This window comes from Prosopis cineraria, unplaced genomic scaffold (genome assembly GCF_029017545.1).
Source record: "Prosopis cineraria cultivar Desert tree isolate PC_DT_omini unplaced genomic scaffold, ASM2901754v1 PC13, whole genome shotgun sequence".
NCBI classification, from domain to species: domain Eukaryota; kingdom Viridiplantae; phylum Streptophyta; class Magnoliopsida; order Fabales; family Fabaceae; genus Prosopis; species Prosopis cineraria.
The window spans coordinates 36,429,035-36,451,539 of NW_026555344.1; the positions used below are offsets into that span (position 1 = coordinate 36,429,035).

Below are 22,505 nucleotides of genomic sequence, written 5' to 3' on the forward strand. Positions count from 1 at the left end.
AAGACGATGAAAATGAGGTTGGCCTCGAGTGGAATCCAAGGATACGTATCATTGAGGAAAGCACAAGTGTGAGGGTAAAGGATTGAGCGCGCCTGATGAAGAAGGAACATGTGGGTCGACTAGGAAGAGACCGGAGAGAAATGGGTATTCACTATTCACAGAAAAAGGACTGACATTGGCACGACGCAAGAGCGAGCCAACTGAGCTTCTTGACCCCTTTGGGCTTCATAAACGCCATTTTCTTTCATTCCTGTAATTAATTACAGGCGTTCACTATGAGAGGGTTGACAACATAAAAAATGAGATGTATTTTTGCCCAAAATATCTAAAGAAAGATACGGAGTAATGCAGCAAGTAATCTCTCAAAAACGGTTTTGTTATAATTGGTATTTACTCTGATCTATTTATAAAAAAATTAATTTTATTTATAAGTTATGTTATTAAATTTTTATCATAAATTTTCTCTTTTACCTTTCATTAAATATTGGAGAAAAAAATATGTTATTAAAATATATATATTTAATATAGGCAAAATCAAAAACTTATTAAAATTTAAAATAGAATTAATGAGTTTTAAGATTTTTCTAAATACTAGTAAAACATATTAAAATAATTTATAAATAAGATCAGAAGACATTTTAACATTGACTTGGGGGTGGATATTCTTCAATCACTATATTTAATCTAATCTTTTCAATTAAAAAATTGATTTGTCATGGATTTCCTTTTCTCTTTGCAATCATCTAAGTGTCTAAAACTATCCATTAATTTGAATTTGAATCATATTGGGACCGAATAAGGGCAAACTCAACATAATTTTTGTTTGAGAACACCTAGGAAAATGATTTTTCTCATTAGCACCACTCTTAAACTATCCATTGTTTAATTCATATTCAAGTCACTATTATAGAATAGAGTGTTGACAGTATGAGTCGTGCCAAATTGATGCTATCTTTTTTAAAGACTTATTCTACAAGCTCTTCCTAAATAAATCAAGGATAAGAACTACATGTGAGAGAATTTTGTAACCCATGGAAGAATTAAAGAAGAGAAAATAAGAGGATTAGTTAGGTTGTTTCTTTCCATCTCATCACTAAGATATTACCATGAGGTAGTTGTCTTTAATATAAATTAAATCCACATTAATTTCATAACTGAAAACTATATTTTAAATTAAAATGATAATAATTTTTAGGTTACTAGAATGGTTCCTTTTAAATAAACACCCCTAAAATAATTCAATAATGAGACTTAAATAAAAAGAATATCTCCTAACATGATAAGCATTGAATTTAGATATTGTTTGAGAAATATTGAACCCCTTCTACTTAATTAAACTGACTTTAATTATCAACTTATCAAATTGATATGACAAAAAAATAATTTTTATGCTAATATCTCATGAGTAAAATTACAATTATAAATTTAATTATTTATGTAATATTTTTTGCGCCTCTCAAAAATTTTTTCGAGGAGCACCCAGCATCTTAAATTTTTTTGAAGTAATTTTTTCTTAAAGTTATTAAAACGGAGCATTCTTATCTTTTTTAATCAAATTTCTAACAGTTAACGTTTGAAATTAACGTTGAAATTTTAAATTTAACGAAAAAGGCATAAATGTTCCTTTTTAGTAATTTCAAAAATAAAATTACTCCAACAAAGATATTAAAATGCTGAATGTTTCTAGAGAAATACTTCAAAGGCAAACATATACATTTACTTGTATTAAACGAAAACATAATGTCGATGAAATGATAATTCTACAATACTAATTATTTCATAATCGATCATTTCTATTTCTTTGAAAAAAAATCATATTTCTAGCAACCATGTTGTAACTATAAAAAGTGAGCGCTAACGGATGCAAAGATGTCAAAATTTCCCAAAAATAGAGGAGCCGTTATATTCATTACAAAGAAACTAATATGTAGGAAGCATCAACCCGTTTGATAATGATTTGGATTGTTGAGTGTGAAGTCTCAATGTTAAGTGTGCAATGTAAACAAGGAAGCTATGAGGCGACAACAGGTGAAGCTGATAATTTAGACAATTTCAATGAAAAGTGGCACTCGTGATGTGCTGTGTTTGAGTCCGAATTGAATATTGTTTGAAAAGTAAACAAATGAATGGAAGAATGATAACGATGCATTATGCTCCATTCCTTCCATTTTTAAAATAGTTTTCAAGTGATTTGATATACATTTCACAATATAAAATATTTTGAAGAAAATAATGATTCATTAATGAACATATTTTTCTCCAAAGTTATTTGTAACTATTTTACTCCTTTAATTTCTCTATCTTCATTCATTATAGTGAAGAGTACTTTTAAAAATTTATAATACTCTGATCCAATTTATGAGTAAAAGAGAAATTCATTTTGATTTTATTTATAAGATGCTTCACTATTTTATATATTCATCTCTTTATCTTTTGTGCCATTATTAAATGTTAAGAAATTATTAAAAATAATTTATTATGTTCTTATTAAGAAAAAAAAGTGAAAAATTGAAATTTTAAAAAGAATTAATAAAATTTAATATTTTTATTCTGATAAAATATATTGTAAATGATTTATAAATAGGATCAAAGAAGTATTTCTTTTTGAAGAAATTAAAATTCTAAATTTCTTTTAATTTTTATTTATTAATATTCATAATTTTTTAAAAAACTGTCGTGTAAAATTGAGAGAAAGGATTAATAATTAATACATTAAGATATATACTCACGTCTAACATCAGACATAAATATGATCATTGTTTTCAAAAAAAAAAAAAACGCGCTTGAATGCAATTAAAACAATATTGTAGAAAAAAAATATCTGATTAATAAAAAAACAATGTGTGTGAATGGGCTGGAAAGTTGACTCATTAAATGCAACAGTGGAATCAGCCTATCCCAGTATCCCTCATCTCCTTTATTTTATGGCGCAGCTACATCTGCCGCTCTTCTTGCTTTAATTTGTTCGACAAAGTCAGCCGTTTACTTGGTCATATTCCGCTCTCGCTCTCCAAATTATAGTATACTCCCTCCTAAGATATTTTTTTTTAAAAGTTAAATATATAAAAATATAAAATATTTTTAATTTTTAAAATATAATTATTATCTTTTTTTTAAATACTGCTATTAGTAATGATTTTATATTTATTGTAGGGTATTTAATAGAGGTAAATATAGAAAACTAGGGTTAGTTGACAAGCAGGTAACTACTTTTATTGAAGGGTAAAATTTAATTAAAAATGTCTTTACAATCAATGAAATTCTTAGAATATTGAATGTAATATCAATAAATTGTTAGAGAATAAGTGCAAGTAGTTAACTTAATTAACTTATTCTCCTTCACTTCATAAATGAATCCTATTTGTAGTTAATTCTTGAAATAGATTTGTTAAACTCATGTTTGCCATTGAATACTCCATCTTTATTTCCTTTGAGATTTTCATAGCTTGAGGCAATAAATAAAACAATGCTTTTTTTGATGGCTTTGAGTGTTGTTGAAGTTTTAAAGAAAGTAATGACTATACACATTAAATGTCTTGATAAAAGGTAAAAAAGAGTAATACCAGTAGAACAAAGTCATACTAATAGAAAGAATTAATGAAAGGTTGAAAAAGCATTTAATGTAACCCTTAATTGTGTTTAAAAGGAGTTGGGTAGAAAAAGAAGTAAATACAACATATAGAAGCATAAAAGAATGGAGATTGAATGAGTTTTGAAATACTCTGTTTTGGAAACAAAAACAAAGAAGAAATCTTCAAGACATACCCGTAGGAATGAGTATATAATCGATTTGTGTATGAATGTCTGAAAGAGAGAAAAGAAACATACAGATAGAAGAAGAGTTATATCAAAATGATTTATGTAAAAAGGCGTTAAATCTAAAAGACATATACTGATAACTCTTAATATATTTGGGTAGGAAATAAGCATTTTGGGTAAGTCACAAACATACCATAGAAATACTAAGTTTACAAATCAGGTGAGACATTTGGGTAAATGATGGATTTTAGGATAGAATAAAGACATACCAGTAGGAGCAGAGATATATCAAAAGAACTCATGGAGTGAAGAGAGGCCTTGACATGCTGATAAAGGTGATACCTTAGGTAGGAAGCAATCACACCAATAGGAATCCATATATACTGATACAAATGACAAGTACTCTCAGGCTTAAAGACATTCGGGGTAGATGACGATATATTGATAGGAGTTACATATACTGGTATGTTCAAAAACAAGTTAGTAATAAATTTTAAACAATATTAATTCAAGCTAAACTAACTTATGGATAATAAATAATTCAAAACATTATTTTAAAAGATAGCAAAAAATAGAGGACCAAAAAAGCCAGAGAATTTTACACAAGCTACTTAATTTTCTTTAAATTAGCCAATGACTCTTATATGCAAAAACAACCTGGTCTATTTTTTTTAAATCATCAAAATAAGGCTTAACAATAAGATTTTTAGAAGATACCTTATGCTATGGTCCCAATGGAATATTATTGAATATCTTGTAGAAGGATTTCTCATGTCTTTGACATGAAACATTGAATAGATTATTAATTATGTTTTTTTTATATTACCGATATTTAAACTTCTTAATTACGAGAGATAATATAAATATAAATTTAAAAAAATTTCATTTAAATAGAGGTAAAATTAAAAGTTTATTCTATTTTTAGATAAAATTAATGACCTAATCATCTTTCATTGATTCCAGTAAAATAGTTAGAGATGTCTTATAATTGAAATTGAAGAAAGTTACTCTTTATAAAACCAATATAGATTAGCTTAAGAGATAATGTTGTGGTCCAAAGAAAGCAAAAGCGTACCTAATTAAGTACTAAGAGTTTGATTAAACGAATTCAATTAGCTTAAAAGACTAGGCTGTCAATCTTTAATAAAACCTAAACAATGGGGTTTTCAATTCTTAGCTTTCACATATGGATACAACATCAGTTAAATACTTTAAATCCTCCGTCCATGGTCCCTTAAAATAGAGATTAATTCCTGCTATTAGTGAAAAATAAATATCATATTCTAGTAAAAAATGATAATTTTTCTATCATAATACTTTCTGTTTATAATGACACATAGACAAAAAAAAAACTAGAAAATCAATGCATAATGTAAGAGTTATTTTTATTTTTCACTTTTGTCCTCTATTCAATGCCATCACATTGAATACCTATATAGGAGGCATTTAAAAGGAAAGGTAAAAATTTTTATTTTCTTTAACAGGTATTGTTGGAAACTACTCTCTGTATAAAATATTTTTTAAAAATTTATTTTATTTTTAAATATAAAAGATGTTATAATATTTTGAGTAGTTAGATAATTGTAATTGTTTTGAAAAATGAAAGAAATATTAATTACACACTTTTCTCATCACCACCAATTGTATCATTGTTTTGAAAAATGAAAGAAATATAATTACACACTTTTCTCATCACCACCATGATATTAAATGTGACATCCCACTAAAGTCAAATATGAAAAATTACTATTAAATTTATGTGATTTCAACTATTCTTTTCGTCCTTATATATAAGATGGTTTTAACCGAATCACACAAATTAATAAAAGTTGGTCATCTATTTTAAACATCAATGCCCCTAATTATTGTAAATGAAAAAATAAATCTATTTTTCTAAAGTAAATCAATGAGTATTATCTTGTTATTTTCAATGTAATAAATATAAATAGTCTATTTATAAAAAAATATGCTGGACAACCTTTTTTATTTATGAACAAAAAAATATTTTAGAAAATCCATTATATATAGGGACAAACGGAGTAAATAACAAAACTTATAATATACAAAATTTAATTAAAAATATTTTATATATAGACATATAGAAAGTAATTATTATCATTCCTAGAAATTTGAAACATGACAAGTATTTAAGCACAAAAACAAAAACCAAAACAAGTAAATAGGGACGGAGGAAATAGAAAAACAAGCACCATTCAACATGTTGTATTTAAATTTTGGTTTCAATTGTGTTTTTGCTTTTATATTTTTCTTTGACAAGTGTTGAACACCTTGTATTAATAAGTAGGATATTGTTTTTTAAAATTATTTTCTAGGTGAGTAAAAATCTCCCTCTATTGGTGATTTTCTCTTTTGGAAAGTGGTTTTTAAAGGGAAAGTGCCTCACATATTAGTACAGGGTGCCCAGTTATTTCTTGAAGGAAAGTAGAAAAATGCACTTTAATCACCTAAAATGTGTAAATGATAATGAGACTTAATAAAATATCATAATTTTTCTTAAGTCCATAAAGACCTTTCAGATAGTAATGATTTTTTGTGAAATAACTAAAATATCCCCAATTTAAATATAAAAGTAACTGTTAGTGATTACTTTAATTTAAGCAATAATTATTTTCTTTTAGCAATTACTACAATGAAATAACTAGTTACCACCAAAAAGTAAATGTTACATTCTTACTTTAATTTAAGCAATAACTATTGTTCTTTTAGCAATTACTATAATGAAATAACTAGTTACAACTTTTCTTGTATAATTTTTTCTATTTACTTAAGTCCAAGTATTGAAATATTCATGATTATTTTAGTTTAAGTAATGACGAATTTTTTCTGTTACGACTGGAATGAAACAAGCAATTACTTTAGTTTAACTTGTAGCTGCTTGTTTGTTCTGATTATTATGAAAGAAAAGAAATTATTACTTAAACTAAAATAATCACTAATACTTTCTTTTATGTTAAAGTGTATTTTATCCATTTGCTTCTCTCTTTGTTTTTTTTTTTTTGAATACAACCATTTACTTTCTTGAGGAGCATTGGGCATCCTACACTAATAAGAAGGCATTTCCTCCCCTACATTATTTTTAGAGGAGCAAAAATTTTCCTCCATTAAAACAAAATGCACTTCAACCCTTTAATTTGTTTAATATAAATATACAAGGCAACTCTAAAAAAATTTACTATTTATTTAATCTATGACGACCTTACATTTTTTGGTGTATGTAAGAACATATACAAGGCCATGTTGCTTAATATAAACCTGTTGGCCTAAACTTAAGCCAGTAGTAATAACAATAGTAATAAGGGATGATAAAATTTTTAATTCACCTCAATTATTAATTTAATTTTATTAATTTGGTCCCTTGTTTTTTAAATTATCATGTTAGTTTTTTTAAATATTTAAAAAATTTACTCTCAAGTTAATCTAACGTATAAAAATATTTTGATGACTTGCCACATATATATAGTTAAGTAAAATAAAATTAACTCTCAATTAATTTAATTTTTATTAATCTTGTTCTTTATTTTTCATTTTGTTCTTTGTTTTTTAAAACTTTGGTTTATTTTTTCTTCATTAGATTTTGTTTCATTAATATACATAACTGCTATAAATATTTTGTTATTCATGATAACAGTTTTAATAGTATTACTTCTTAGTCAAACAATAATAATCAAATAAATTATTAAGTCAAATTTAAAGGATCAAATTAACAAAAATTAAATTTAAAGGAGAATTGATAACTAAAATATTTGAGGTATAAAAGTTTTAATATCATTTGTAGTAAAGCATATTGAAAGTTCACTGAATGGGGAAAAATGGATAAAAGAGCATATTAGCCCGTAAACTATAGTCTAAAATTGTGTATGTGATCTTAAACTCATTTTGATATAATATTTCTCTTTAACTTTAAAAATGGGTGTAATATAACCCTTAGTTAATAGAATTTAACTTTGCCCATTAGTTAAAAAAAGACTTTAAAAATTATAAAAAGGGATAAAAATTACAAAAAAAGGATCTAAAAATTACAAAAAAAGACTAAAAAATTTATTTATTTTTAATTCTTGAGGGATTTTTTAAATTTTTTAATCAATTAATAATTAAAATTAATTTATTAATGGTACTAATTAAATTGTACCATTTTCAAAAATTAAAAGAAAACCTTGAACTATAAATAAATTTAAAGTTCTAGACACTTTTATAGTTATGATTTAAAGATCAATTATATTTTTTATCCAAAAATGATTGAAGGGCTCTGTATCTAAACATTATAGTTTGAAAAAATTACATTCAAGTCCCACATAAAGAAATTTATTATTAAGAGATCTCATAAAAATTTATTAAATATTTTTAAGTCTTAAATTTTATGCATGTATAAATTGATTAATGATATTAACAATTAGGCAACAGTTATTTACAACTTGTAAATAAAAATATTATAAATGGTCATTGCACAGTTGTTAATGCCTTAGTCAAATTGTAAATATTTAGGATTTAGGATTTGAAGTTATTTTGTAAATTTTATATAAATCTATTAATAATATTTTTTTTAATGTGGACCTCTATATAATTTTGCTTGTAGTTTTTTGCTTTGCCGTGTTTAGGAGTTAGAATCATTTAGGTCCTCTGTGGGTCTATCTTTGTGAAAGACCACCCCACTATTATTTTATTTTCCCCTCCTTTTTTATCCACTTCTTCAATCTTCACATAATCACATTCCTTAATTTTTTAATTAAAAAATTATTTAATAAAATGATATGGATGGATGATGAGGGGAAAGTGGGAGAGAAAAAGAAAGCATAAAAGGAGAGGGCCTCTCTCCCCACTATTATATTGTTACACTTTCTCTCTCTTTTTTCCCAACCACAATTAAGCATTAAATTCAAAGTTGAAATGAAACTTCAATTTTTGGGCTTATTAACTATAGTCATACTCATTTGAGCTATTTATATGGCTCATTTAAATGCATATCACACTTTTTGGTAGAAACTTCAAAGTCGACGAAATTTTAAATGTACTTGTTCTCTCCACATATGTACACAAAATTGAAATGTCTCGTGCACAAAATATAATACTTCCTCTATCCATCCCGGTTTATAAAATAATTTAGATAAAATTACATATATCAATAAAATTAATTAAATATATTTCACAATTTTATTTTTTTAAAAATAAAATTATAAATTTTAAAAACATCATTCATTTAATACAACATCAGATTTAATAAGGAGAGAAGGATAATATTAAAAAAATATTTATTGCAACCTTATTTTTTAAATTATCTTATAATTTTTTGGATAAATTGGCCCACTTGTCGAAAAAATTTTGTTCCTAAAATATATGAATCAAATTTTTCAAAATTTAAAAGTATGGCTTGTTCATAGTAATATAGAAGATGTTTATTATTAACAATTTATAAAAAATTTATCATTAATATATAAAAGTATATCATGATAAATATAATAAATCAACCATGATATAAAATATAATAAACATTGGGCTATTTGCTTGGGTTAATTTTATAATATGGACTATATCTATAAAAGTTCTTGTATTTTAATACATTATTGAATTACTGCCAAAATTATTTTATAAAGGAGAGTAGCGAGTATATAAAAAAGTCACATCGTCCGTAACTTTTATAGATTAAGGATATTGTGATATGGTTCACAAACTTCATATTCATTATAAATGTTAATATTGACTATCTAATCGAGCTGTTTATATATGTATGTATGTATAAAGCATACTGAACAAACTTCAAAACAAACTGGTAGGTCAAAAGTATAGATAATTAGATATCTTGGAAGGACCACTATACTTATATTTTCCAATAGATATTATAAAAAAATAATTTTATTACAACAATGTCAAATTATATAATTAAACATATTTTATATTTTATTATGAAAAAAACGATAGATTAAATTTTAATATCATATAATAAAATAATTTTCATATATTTAACAATAATATAAAACATAAATAAAATTATATATTATTATTTAAAAAAATTAATCATTTAGTCTCTATAATTTTGACTCAATTATAATCCCTTTCTTGAACTTTGACTCTTTATAACTCATCTTGTAAATTTTGACTCAATTGTAAATCCATCTCTAAACTTTACCTCTGTAATTTAGTTCTTAAAGTTTCCAATCTCTTAAATATGATTTATATATTTTAAAAAATAAAATTATTAAGATATTAGTAATAAATTTTAAAATATTTTAATTTTTATAATTTTATTTTTTTAAATATAAGAATCATTATTTAAGAAGTTGAAACTTCAATGATTAAATTGTAAGAGGTAAAGTTCAGGAGCTGATTTATAATTAAATCAAAACTTCAAGGACTGAGTTATGATAAGTTTAAAATTTAAGAATTGAATTGCAATTAGATCAAAACTATAAGGATTAAATAATTAATTTTTTTACTATTTTGATTAAAATTATAAAGTTCTCTGTGACAATTACGGGGTTATGGCGCGAGAACCGTGGAAGCGACTTTTCCACATGGAAGGCCATGGTCAACGCTCTGAATCTGGCTTTGTGTGAGCAAATTTAAACACAACACCAATATATTGAGTTTGGACCAAAAATAATTAAAACAAGTTAACATGTATGTGTGGGTATTAATCAAAGAAATGAGAAATTAAAAGCTAATATTATTTTAAAAAAGTAATTTGAAGTTGATATTTTAAGATTCGATCAACACTTTCATAATGACCGACCGCCAGGGAAGGACCTACTTGAGGCATGGAAGGGTTGCTGTCCCCCCCAAATCTTTTACAATTTCTTTACTAATTCTTTACTAAATATATGTATCATATATTCTCATCTTATAAATATTCATTGCTCCTGTTAATTAATAAAATTACTTTCTTTTCTCATTCATTTTTTATTATATTTTATATTCATCATTTTTATGGCTCACTTGAAAAATAATCACACATTTTATACTCTTATTTTATGTATGGCCATTTATTTTCTCATTGAAACTAACTTTTCCCCTCCTATTTCTATTTTCATTTCTTCTCACTTCATTTTAGAAAACTAAAACTCAAACATCACAAGAAGTATAAGCAAACTTGCATGGGATAAATTATTAATGATTGTTGGATTGCTTATATAGAAAAATAAATTTTTGACGTGTTGAAAAGAGATAATAAAATTTTTAATCCTTTAAGTTTGTCTTAATATTGTTTATATAGAAAGTAACACTGTTAAAATTGATTGACAATTAATGGAACATTAGTGGCAATCATGTAAATTAGTAAAAAAAAGTGAATTATTTGAGTAGAGAAAAAACAGACTCAAATTTTTAAAACAAAACAAAATGCAGCGTGTAAGGAAATAGGATTAATTAAAATTAAACCGATATGAGGGTTAATTTATTCTCATTTAGTTAAATATGCCATGCCAAGTTATAAAAATATTTTATGCATTAGATTAATTTAAAAGTAAATTTGTTTTTAAAAATTTAAAGGACTAACGATAATTTAAAAATGCAAGAAACAAATTGATAAAAGCTAAACTTAAGAGGCTAAAATTTTTATTATCTCTGTTGAAAATTTAAAAAAAAATTATTCAACGTTACAAAGAAAAACTTATGATGCATATTTAATTTTTTTTTTTAATACCGTGATGCATTTTGTGCATTACAAGTGTATGCTTTCATGCGTAACTATATGATGTCTTCACGGTTTTAAAATTTCTAGATCTGTCACTGCCCACAACTAATGTGCATTAACAAAATTTTTTCTTCTTCATTAAAAGTGTGTATTTATAATGCAGTGCTCCCCTTTTCTAATCCTTAACAAAACGTTATTTATTTTTGAAAAAAAATATTTTTTCTGAAATATCCCCTAATTAATAAATGTTATTAGGAAATAATTTTAAAATTTTCAAAACATTAACTAGCTTGAAGTAAATTTTATAAACAATGTAAAAACTGTTATTATGAACTTATAATAAGTTATATATAAAATTTAATGATATACGTGCTAAGGTTTTAATTTATGCAATAAGTTCATTGTTATTTTACTACATGACAAGTGATAATTAACAAACGGTTTATGTATTGTCTGACGTTCATAAGAATTAGATAAAGTCTTTTTATATCTTAATATTAAGTTCTGCACATAAAATATGATAAGTTTATGTTTTCCACCGTATGGTAAAATATATATATAATTCAACTAAAAAACATATATTTATTCAATAAAATCTGGAAATAAAGATATAAAACTGAATCAAATTCAGATATTATCAACTATAATGGTTTTTAATTGTTAAACAATGTATTCATTAAATCATGGGATAAAAAGAATAAATTTAGACCATAACTGATAACACCCTAATTTAAAATTAAAATTAGAATAAATAAAATATAGAATTTCATTTGTTTTGCTTTTATTAGAATAAAACACCATAAATATATAAGTTTAAAGTTTAAGTGCTTTAATATCGTCTTTTCAAAATATAAATAATTAGATAAACTTTTTATCATGATACAGTGCCTAAGAAATGCTTTATATATATATATGTCCCAAATATTTCTGACCGATATTGAAAATAAAGATCTTACATGAACGGTGTTCAAATCAGTTTGGATAGTAGGTGATAATACCTGAATTTTTTCATGATAGATGAATTAAAAAAATTTATATTATTTTTCCAATCTTGTATATTAATTTATACTCTATTATTTAAAAATTTATAAATATTTTATATCTTATAAATATAAAAGGATTGTAGTAATATTTAATGAAAAAAATTACATTTAAGCTTTAGAGAAGAGAATTTATTATTAAAAAAATTTCATAAAATTTATAAAATACTTTAAAGTCTCAAATCTTATATATTTATAATTGAACAACGTATATTTATAACATATAAAAAAATAATAACTTATAATAGTAAATTCTAAATATTTATTGTTAAATTATAAATATCATTTGTTAAATTATAAATATACACAATTTGAGATTTAAATATATTTTATAAATTTTATGAGATATTTCAGTAATAATAATTTTTTTATTTTTTTGAGACTCCAAGTGTGATTTCCCCGTGATTAACATCGAGGGTCAGAAAAGAGTGGAAGGAGGTTCACATGCGGATGAAACGAATGGGGGAGCACGTGCAGGTGCAGTGGCATGTTGAGTTGTAGTTGTGGGCCTTCTCATACAAATATCATCGCACTCAGATTTCATTAGCTGTCGTCTCTTTTTTTCACGTTCTTTATTCATTCTAATTCATCACTATCCACTAAGCGCCACTTTGTAATTTTGTCTTTTACTTCACCTACTGAAAATTATATTAAAAGACCCAAATGTTTGATTCAATTTTCTCACATGCACAAGAACAAAAGATATAGGGTGTTTGAACAAAAAAAATTAAAGAAACAAATAGAAAATAGGTACGATGCTTGAATAAATAATTATAGAATAATATTTTTCAGGAATTAAGGGGCATTTTTCAGAATCATAATTGCTCTCTTTTTCAACCTCCATGAAATTTGAGGTTAAATTTAATAATATCTTTGACCCAATTTGTTCTTGCAATATGAAATGATTTCTTTTTTATTTATGTAATATATATTAATTATAAATTTTGGTCAACTCTTCTAAATGGAGTATATTTTTTAACATTCATATGAGCTCCGGAATCTAAAATTTTGTATTTAAGCAATTATATCCCTCCCACTAATATTAGTACACCTTGCTGATATCATTTTATATATGTTCTCTCCAATTTTAATTATAGGGAAAAATTTTAAATATAAAAGAAAGATGTGATAGTAAATATATTTTTTAACCTTACCCCTTGTTAAATGCAACAAGTTGTTAATATGTTTTAAATTTCTGTATGACATTTTATTATGATCATTCATTTAGTAATAACAAAATTAGAAACTCATATTTTTTATAGATTTAATGTATCAACTATCACTATTTAATAATTATAAAATTGGTTAACTTTATCTTATAATTATAACCGAAGATAACACTCTTTATAGTCTTATATATAAATTACTTTTAATATTTTAATCAAAATTAAAGAAAATTTAAAAATTATTAACTATATCTAAAAATTCAACAAATTCCCAACTATACCTACATTAAATATACATATTTTAAAAATAAAATAATTTCATATTTAATAACTTTCTCAATTTCTAATAGAGCAAAGGAGTAAAAATGAAAACAATATTTGCTAGGATATACTCAATCCGTTTAAAAATGTAAAATATTTTAATTAAATCTTACCCTCAATAAAGTAATTATTTATTTTTCAACTAACATTAGCTTTTCATATTTATCCCTATTAAACACTCTATAATAAATATAAAATTATTATTAATAGGAATATTTAAAAAAAAATAATGATTATATTTCGAGAAACTAAAAATATTTTATATTTTTAATAAAAGAAATATTATAAATAAAATTTAAACAAATATTTTTTTATATCTCATAAATAGCACAAGGGGACGTACATCGGAGTAACTTCTTTAATCTTTACGTATTAGTGAGGCAATGAAAGGGACGCATTCAGGTCAAAAAAAAAAAAAAAGGGATGCATAAATTTTTGTGCGCTGCGGTTGGAATGTTTTGGAAGGTAGCGCTTTCCATTACGAACGGACAGGTAAAAACGGAGGACTCCCCCACGCTGACAGCTGTCAATTTCTTTTACATACACATATTATATGATTTTTTGTATATTTATATTTATTTTTTTTACTGTTTACCCCTCTCCTAACAAAGGGTTACATGAATGAGTCACTCCTATTAGATCTAAATTTTTTATTATTTTTTTATTTAAAAATATAAAATATTTTTAATTAAATTTTATTCTTAATAAAATAATTACCTACTTTATAATTAATTTTTATATTTATTTTTATTAAAATACCCTACAATAAATATAAAATTATTATTAATATGGGCACTTTTAAAAAAGGCAATAATTACATCTTAAAAAATTAAAAATACCTTATATTTTTAATATCAAACTCTTCAAAAAATATTTATATTTTTAAATAGAGAGAATATATATTTATGTATTTTATTGAACCAAAGAGTAGCATTTTCTACCCTCTATCAAAGAATACTACTCTGTTTTTTTATATAAAGAAACTATTATTTTTTTTATGTTTTTATTTATAAGTAAAATTATAAATTTTAAGAATCATTTATCACGTGTTTTCTATATTGTCCCTCATGAAATTAATATTTATTTTCACTATATAAATTTATTTTATTAATTACAGAAATAATTTATTATAGTTTTAAAATTATTAAATATAATTATTATACTAATTAACTTTTAAAATTAGGTGAGTTGGTTATTTTATTAGAAGAATAAAAGGCATAATTCATTATAGCGCAGAAATGAATAAGTTGACATTAAATGTGGGTTATATTGGATGGAATTGATATGGATTGTGATGAGTGATCAGTTAAAAATTTAAAATACTCCACCCAACCACCCATTTGCCTTTTCCTTCTTTTATTGCTATTTCATGCATCTCCCTCATCATATGATTGCGAAACTTTTAGTCATTTTTCTATTCAATCTTTAAACCTTTATTAATAATTTAATTGTTGTTAATTTTTTAATCAAGATAAATCAGTCTTTATATTTTTTAACTCAAAAAAATTTATTTTTATAATTTTTTAATTCAATAAATCATAAGAATATAATTGTTTTCAATTAAAATTTAAGAATTAAATCAATCATTTAAAAAAATTTAGGAAATAAAAATTTTTTTCCTTGTTATTTTTAAAATTTTGAAATTTCAAAATTCCTTCAACGTTTTCGAAAGTTGTCAGGCAATTGAGCAATATCAAGATCATTTAGTAATGACTTTAAGAAGAACACCTAATAATTCTGCAACGTATAATTTATATATTGGGCTCTACTATTAGTTGATTTAAAAAATTATTTTATTTTTTAAAATTTATGTTTTTAACTAGGAATAAGGGTTAAATATTTTAAAATTTTAAAACATATTTAATGAGTTAACAATCTATTTATTCTTATAAAGTGGTTAAAAGTGACTTATAATAAAGATAGAATGAATTAATAAAATATCCTGTGGATCCATGATTTACATGGACCTTGAGGTAAATTACACCCCATCTTTTATTCTAGTTTGATTTCATATAAATTATATATTATTAAATTAAACTCACAATGAAGATTTTTAAGTTAACCTTTTTAAATTAGACTATGGTTCATATGCTTGGAATGAAATTTGAAATAAATCATATTCATCAAAAATTTATGAGTAATACCGTTTTCTATTGATTGACATTGTTAATTTTTTTTTTGGATGAAGACATGGTTAATTATAAAAGCCAAAACATCATATGTTATGTATAAAATTAAAATAAAATATAACAAGTAATAACTACGCACTCCTTGATTGATACGCTTATAGAATGGAGGTAAAAGTCATTTTGTCTTCTTCTCTTTTTGATTTTGAGAAAAAGATCAACTTATATTAACAAAAAAAGAAAAAAAGAAAAATGAGACAAAGTCAATAAGTCAAAGTAATAACAAAAGACTTTACTCCACTTGATTCTATCAGAGGTCTCAGAGAAAAAAAAAAATAGAGTCTCTAAGATTATTTTAGTGGAATTAACATCATATAAAGACTTAGTTAGGGTCATGTTCCATTTAGCAATTTTCCAAGGGTTTGGACTTGGAATGATGAGATCAGAAATTATAAAAATCACCCATTTTTGTTGAGCATTTGAATTTGATATTTTCCACTACAACTCGTGTGAGATAGAGATAGATTCTCTATTTGTAACTTGCTAATGTAAGTTATTCTTGATGAGATTGATAGATTTTAATATTACTTTTCAAAATTAAGAAGCATTCAGATAAAGTTTAATGGAGTAGCCATCTCTTTGATTCGGATATTTGAGTTTGACAATGTTTCATTAGAGTGAATATCCTTTAGCTGAGATTACCCTCCAAATTTGTTTAGCCAAAAGCACCAAATTCATATTTTTAATGTTTCTCAAACCCAATCCACCATCTTTGACTAAGCTCAATAGTAGATATTTTTAGCAAGATGTATGTATTTCTTTCCTTCACCTGAGCCCTAAAAAGAATCCACTTGTTTAGCATCAATAGTATTGCAAAAGTGCTGTGGTAAATCGACACAATAAAGAATAAAGATATTAGAACCAAAAAGCATAGATTTATTAGGGTGCGTCTAGAGGCAAAGTAATTCAGCCTTCCAAGAGGAGATTCTTTTATCAATAGAATCCATGATGTGTTCATGAATTTTGGATTCATCCTTTTTTGCATCAATCCAGGTACCAAGGTCCTTCCCAAAGGATGAAAGCTAGATTCTAAGATCATTTGAAATTTACTGCTTGAAACTGAAATGGCAAAAAAATGCGTATAAAATGATGTTATTTACTTAATTTACTTGTCACTTTCTTTTATATTCTTTTATTAAACGAGATATTAGGTTAATCAAAATTATAAACTAAAATAGCACCAACATAACAAGCTAGTAAAAATTTTGACTCTCTCTAAGAAGCAATATAGGATGTGAGAGTTTTCTTTTAAAATACAAAACAAACACCTATCAACAGGACCAAATCAAATTTGAACAATTCCTTTTCTTGTAACTTTTTTTTTTAATTATTCAAGATATCTGCACAGTCGACAATCATAAAACTAATTTTTTAAAAAGTTTAAATGTTATTCAAAATATTATATTTTGATTGGTGCGGTAAGAAGAAGGGGCTTTTTGGCTTTAGGAATGCACCAACTTATTTAGGTTCAACAAAAGAGAAATGTGAGCTTTATACATATACTAAATCATTAATTCCTCGGTCAGTGATCACTAAATTGCGCTTTCACTCAAAAAAAAAAAAAAAAAAACTTGCCCATGACTCTCTAGTTTGGTCTTCTTCTTCTTCTTCTTTGATAACATCTAGTTTGTTAATCTTCAATTCTTAATACACTCCCAAATTTATCATTTTAATTGGTATTATTATTATTTTTTGTTAATGCCTTTTTCTGATAACTTGAAATTGATGCTCTCTTTATTAAAAAATGTAAGATATTTTTGAGAAATTGAATGTTAAAAAATGTAAGGCAGTTTTAGTATTTTGAAATACAATTATTACTTTTTTTTTCAAAAGTACCCCAATTAATAATGACTTTATATTTATTATAGAGTATTTTATAAAAATAAATATAAAAATATAGGATTACTTAAAAAGTAAGTAATTGCTTTATTGAGGGGTGAGATTCGATTAAAAATACTTTATATTTTTAAATGAAAAGAGTATTTTCATAATTTTGTTGTTTCAGGAAGTAACTATCCAATTCGCAATATTAAAATGCAATTGTCTTTATTTTTTTATTAAAAAATAAAATTTATTTTATACACAAACATATTTTTCAATAAAAATAAATGGGTAAAATATTTTTTTTTGATAATCAATACACATGAAAATATCTCCTTGATAAAGTATTTTGAAAAATCAGCCTAATACATTCTTTTAATTTTTAAATATTTGAATACCTTCAATTTAATGGATGTAATTTTCTTTTGGGATAAAATTGATGTAAATTTAACCAAGAATTCATATTTAGACTATTAAAATTTTAATTTACAAAATTTTAGTTAATCTACTTTAAAATGAAACAAATTTAAACCATTCAAATTCAAATTATATAAAGATGATTAACATTTAAACGAATGAGAAATTCTTAGATATATTCAACGTAGATCCATCTAATAAAAATATAATATTTAAATAATATTAAATATAAATTAATTTTAATATTAATGATAATAAAAAAATAAAAAAATTAAATATATATTTTATTATAAAAATAAAGTTATCGTAAAACAAATGATACACAAAATTTTATTTAATTAAATTAGCATAAATTTATTGAATGAATTATGAATCATGTGAATTGAGTCTATCTACAAACATTTCTGATTCAATTTATTGGTAAGAGATCAAGATTATAGTTGATACATGCCTGTTGTAAATCAAATACTATATTTTACTTTGATTGATTGATCTAAATATTTTAATACTTCACTTCTTTTGTTCACCATTACCATTGTCATTCATCAAAACTAAAAAGCGTTTATACAGCAACCAAACAATTTTCCGTTTCACTTTCGTCCTCTCTCTCTCTCTCTCACACACACAAACATACACCCCTTCACTGCCTTCCTGTCTTTTTTCCTCTTTCCCACACAGGTCCATCTCCAGACTCCAGTGGCCATCTAGGCATCTACAACTCTAGAGACTTATCTCCTCTCTCTCTCTCTCTCTCTGAGTCTCAGAACTCAGATTGTTCATTTTCTCTCATAGGATTGTTTCTAAGCCTTTGGTGTTTACCCCAACACAGCCTATTCTTCAATCGTTTATTCGTTTGCATCCTTACCCTCCTCAGTTCTTCGCTCCAAATATTGAAATCACCAGAAAGCACCTTCCTTTTTTCTTTTCACGCCCATCCATCGTTCTCGTCGTCTTCCTGAACCATCATCCTCCAGATTTACCTGAAATGCAGGCTGTTTGGGGACTGTTTGGCCTCTGATTCTTCATTCAGCGCCTACCCTTTGGTGCTTCCATTACACTCCACTGATAAGCAGTTATGATTTTCTTGAAGATTATTGGCTTCCAAACGATGTTGAAATTTGGAGTTTCTACTATTTCTGGGTATCATTGCTGTCGGTTTTGAGGTGCTTGTGTGTTGGGCTTCAGCAAAATACTTTAGGGCTTTCATCTGAAACCCAGTCCTGCAATTATCAGGTATTTAGCGAGTGTGTGGAGGATCTTGCTTCTACATCTGTGTTATTTTGCTTGATTTTAAATTCAGAATCTCGATATTCACTGGTTTCTTTTGGACCGTTTGGACTTGAGGAGGAAGATAAAGGGTTTATTATCTCGCATTAAGCCTGTTTTTGACCCAATTATTGCATAATGGCGAAGAATAAGGGAGGGTTTTGATTTTGTTGAGGAATGAAATGCCCAGAAGATTCCCAAGTTTTTTAGTCTTTGGCATTGCCTTTGAGAGCTTCTTTTAAAAGGATTCTATTTCTGAAAGCAAAAGCTAGTTGTGAAAGGAAACAAGAGCTGTAACGGTTGAAACCTTCAAAGCTGCTTTAATAGTCTCTGGGTAGAATATTTCTCTTTACCCACTGTCCGTTTTTTGTTATTTTTTCATTTATTAGAGGAAAACGTGCCTGCCAATTACAGAGTTTGAAGCGTCCTGGAACAAATTTATTGCATATCATCACTTGGCTGTTCCGTTATAATTCTCTGAGATTTGAGGCTCTCAAATATAATATTGGGTTTGACATAGCTGGGTACCTCCAAAGTGATAGCTAGCTACAAATTGAGCTGAATTGCCAAAATAATCAAAGCATCGATGGGACTTCATCGAAGTCTCGCGATGCATGTGCTTGTTCTGATGCTGTACTTTGAAAAATTTCCTTATGTGAAAACTCAGTCTACTGTTACAAATGGATCTTCAAGAAGCGAAGCAAGAGCCCTAGATTCACTCCTTCAAGACTATGCTTACAGGGCTTTGGTCAGACCAATGACAGGTAAAATTTATGATGGGACTGTACCTTCCAATTTGACTGGAATTAATATTGCAGCATTGAGGCTGAGGAGTGGCAGTTTAAGGAGAAAGGGTGTTGCAAAGTACAAAGAGTTTGAAATCCCCAAGGGACTTATAGAGACTCCATATGTAATAAGACTTGTTTTGGTGTACCAAAATTTGGGCAATTGGTCAAGAAGGTACTATCAGACTCAGTTGCCAAATTATACTTTCTTGGCTCCAGTGCTGGGGCTTCTTGCTTATGATGGAACTGATTTGTCTGCTACAAACCTCCAAGAACTGAATATAACTGCGTCTGGTGACCCCATTTCAATTAAGTTTGATGGTGTAAGTCCGGCTCCTGATGGCGCTGTTGCAAGATGTGTCTTGTTTGACCTACAGGGATCATTCAATTTCAGCAGTGTCACAGAAGCCAACACATGTTCAACTTCCCAACAGGGACATTTCTCTATTGTGACTGAGTCCATTGCTCCTTCTCCATCGCCTCCACCCAGTCCTGGTGCTCCAATAGCACCCCCGGCTCCTAGTGAGCGAGCAGGGAAGAAGAGTAACAAAAAATTGTGGATTATTGTTGGGTCTGTTGTGGGTGGACTAGCCTTTCTGGTGTTGTTGTCATTACTGGTTTTGTGGGTGCAGAAGTTCAAGCAAAAGAAGAGAAGGCAGCAGATGGAAAAAGAAGCAGAGGTTGGAGAAGCTCTTCAAATGGCCCCGGTTGGGGATACGAAAGCTCCCACCGCATTGGGTACTCGAACACAGCCAACACTCGAACATGAATATGCGCCATGAGAATACTACTTTTGCAGAATCTTGGGATGTTCTTCCTCTGTATTCAGGAATTCTTCTGATCTCACTCACACCTTTTTTTGGTGGTGTTGTGTTTCTTTTTATTTTCCCCCTCTCATCGTTTGCTTAGGCTCCTGGGTTTATAAATTGTTGGTAATATAGGATTTTTATGTATATCTGCTATCTCTTTGTTGATTCATTGTGGTGTGAATGTAGCGGCAAGCAACTCAAAGTGATTCTATATGTGATGATTCAGTTGTTCCATTGACAGAATAAAAAAAAAATGTAGCTTCTACATTTTGATCATATATTTTAGTTGTCTTCTGCTTTCTGTTCACTCATTTATGATTTAAGGGGGGACCAAAGCTCTGAGGGCCATAACTTCGTCTCTGAGAAATCTTTCAAGTTCTCTGCATTGGTAATGATATATAATATTTCCGGCTATTGAATGAGTTTTGTGTGGAAGATGCTGCATTTACCATCAAATGTTAGTCCCAGTGGTGAGGATTTAGTCCATAATTCATAAGATTGTAAGTTCAAATTCCATTGTCAATCTGAAGATTTTGTTGGTGGGTATTTTGTAAGTTCACTGAGTCTGGATTCACCAACTCACTTAAATTTTTGCTTATGAAAAAAAGAAGGATGCTGCATTTAGGATAATTGAAAGCGGGGAAGGAAGGGGAATTGAGAATAAATTGAAGTGTTGTAATAATTTGAGCAATAATTGCTGATTAATCCTTAGTCTTTTTGTGATTTGTTTTTAAGCACACAAGTGGGCACAGGAAAGTACAGAGATGACAGATATATACCAAGTCCTTCTGCTGGCGTTTATGTGGGACCATCTTCTCCTGAAAGGGATATTGGAACCTAAGTCTAGTCTGGAGGACAGGGTGTAAATCCTCATAATTTCAAGAGCATCTATTTCAATCCAGAACTTTCACAGTTCAATTGTATTAATGCACCTGAAGAGCAAAAGAGAAATAAATAAATAAAAGAAATAAATAAATAAATAAATAGTATAAAAAGAGGAAGCCCAGTGGGAGAATGTTGAAGATTGAGATGGGAAAGGTGGAAGGAACAATTCCTAGTCCTATAAAAAGGAAAGAGTAGGGGAAGATAAAAAAGAGAATAGTAAATGAAATTGCTAAAAGAATCTTATGATTAACAATATTTTTCGATATTTGGTTGTTAATAAAATATAATAACATCATATAATTGATTTTAGCTAGTAGAATAATATTTGTTATTACTGTTGTTTATAAAAAGAGGGTAGTACTCCTTCTATCCCAAATAACAAAACACTTTTAAAAGAGATTTGAT

At 26.6% G+C, this 22,505-nt stretch overlaps 1 protein-coding gene across 1 annotated transcript; it reads left to right on the plus strand.

The window, feature by feature from the left end:
- Positions 1-18,958: 18,958 nt before the first annotated feature.
- On the plus strand, positions 18,959-21,493 carry LOC129290289 (uncharacterized). Its single transcript, XM_054927021.1, has one exon. The coding sequence runs from the start codon at positions 20,208-20,210 to the stop codon at positions 21,186-21,188; it is 981 nt and encodes a 326-aa protein (XP_054782996.1). The 5' UTR covers positions 18,959-20,207; the 3' UTR covers positions 21,189-21,493.
- The last annotated feature ends 1,012 nt before the right edge of the window (positions 21,494-22,505 follow it).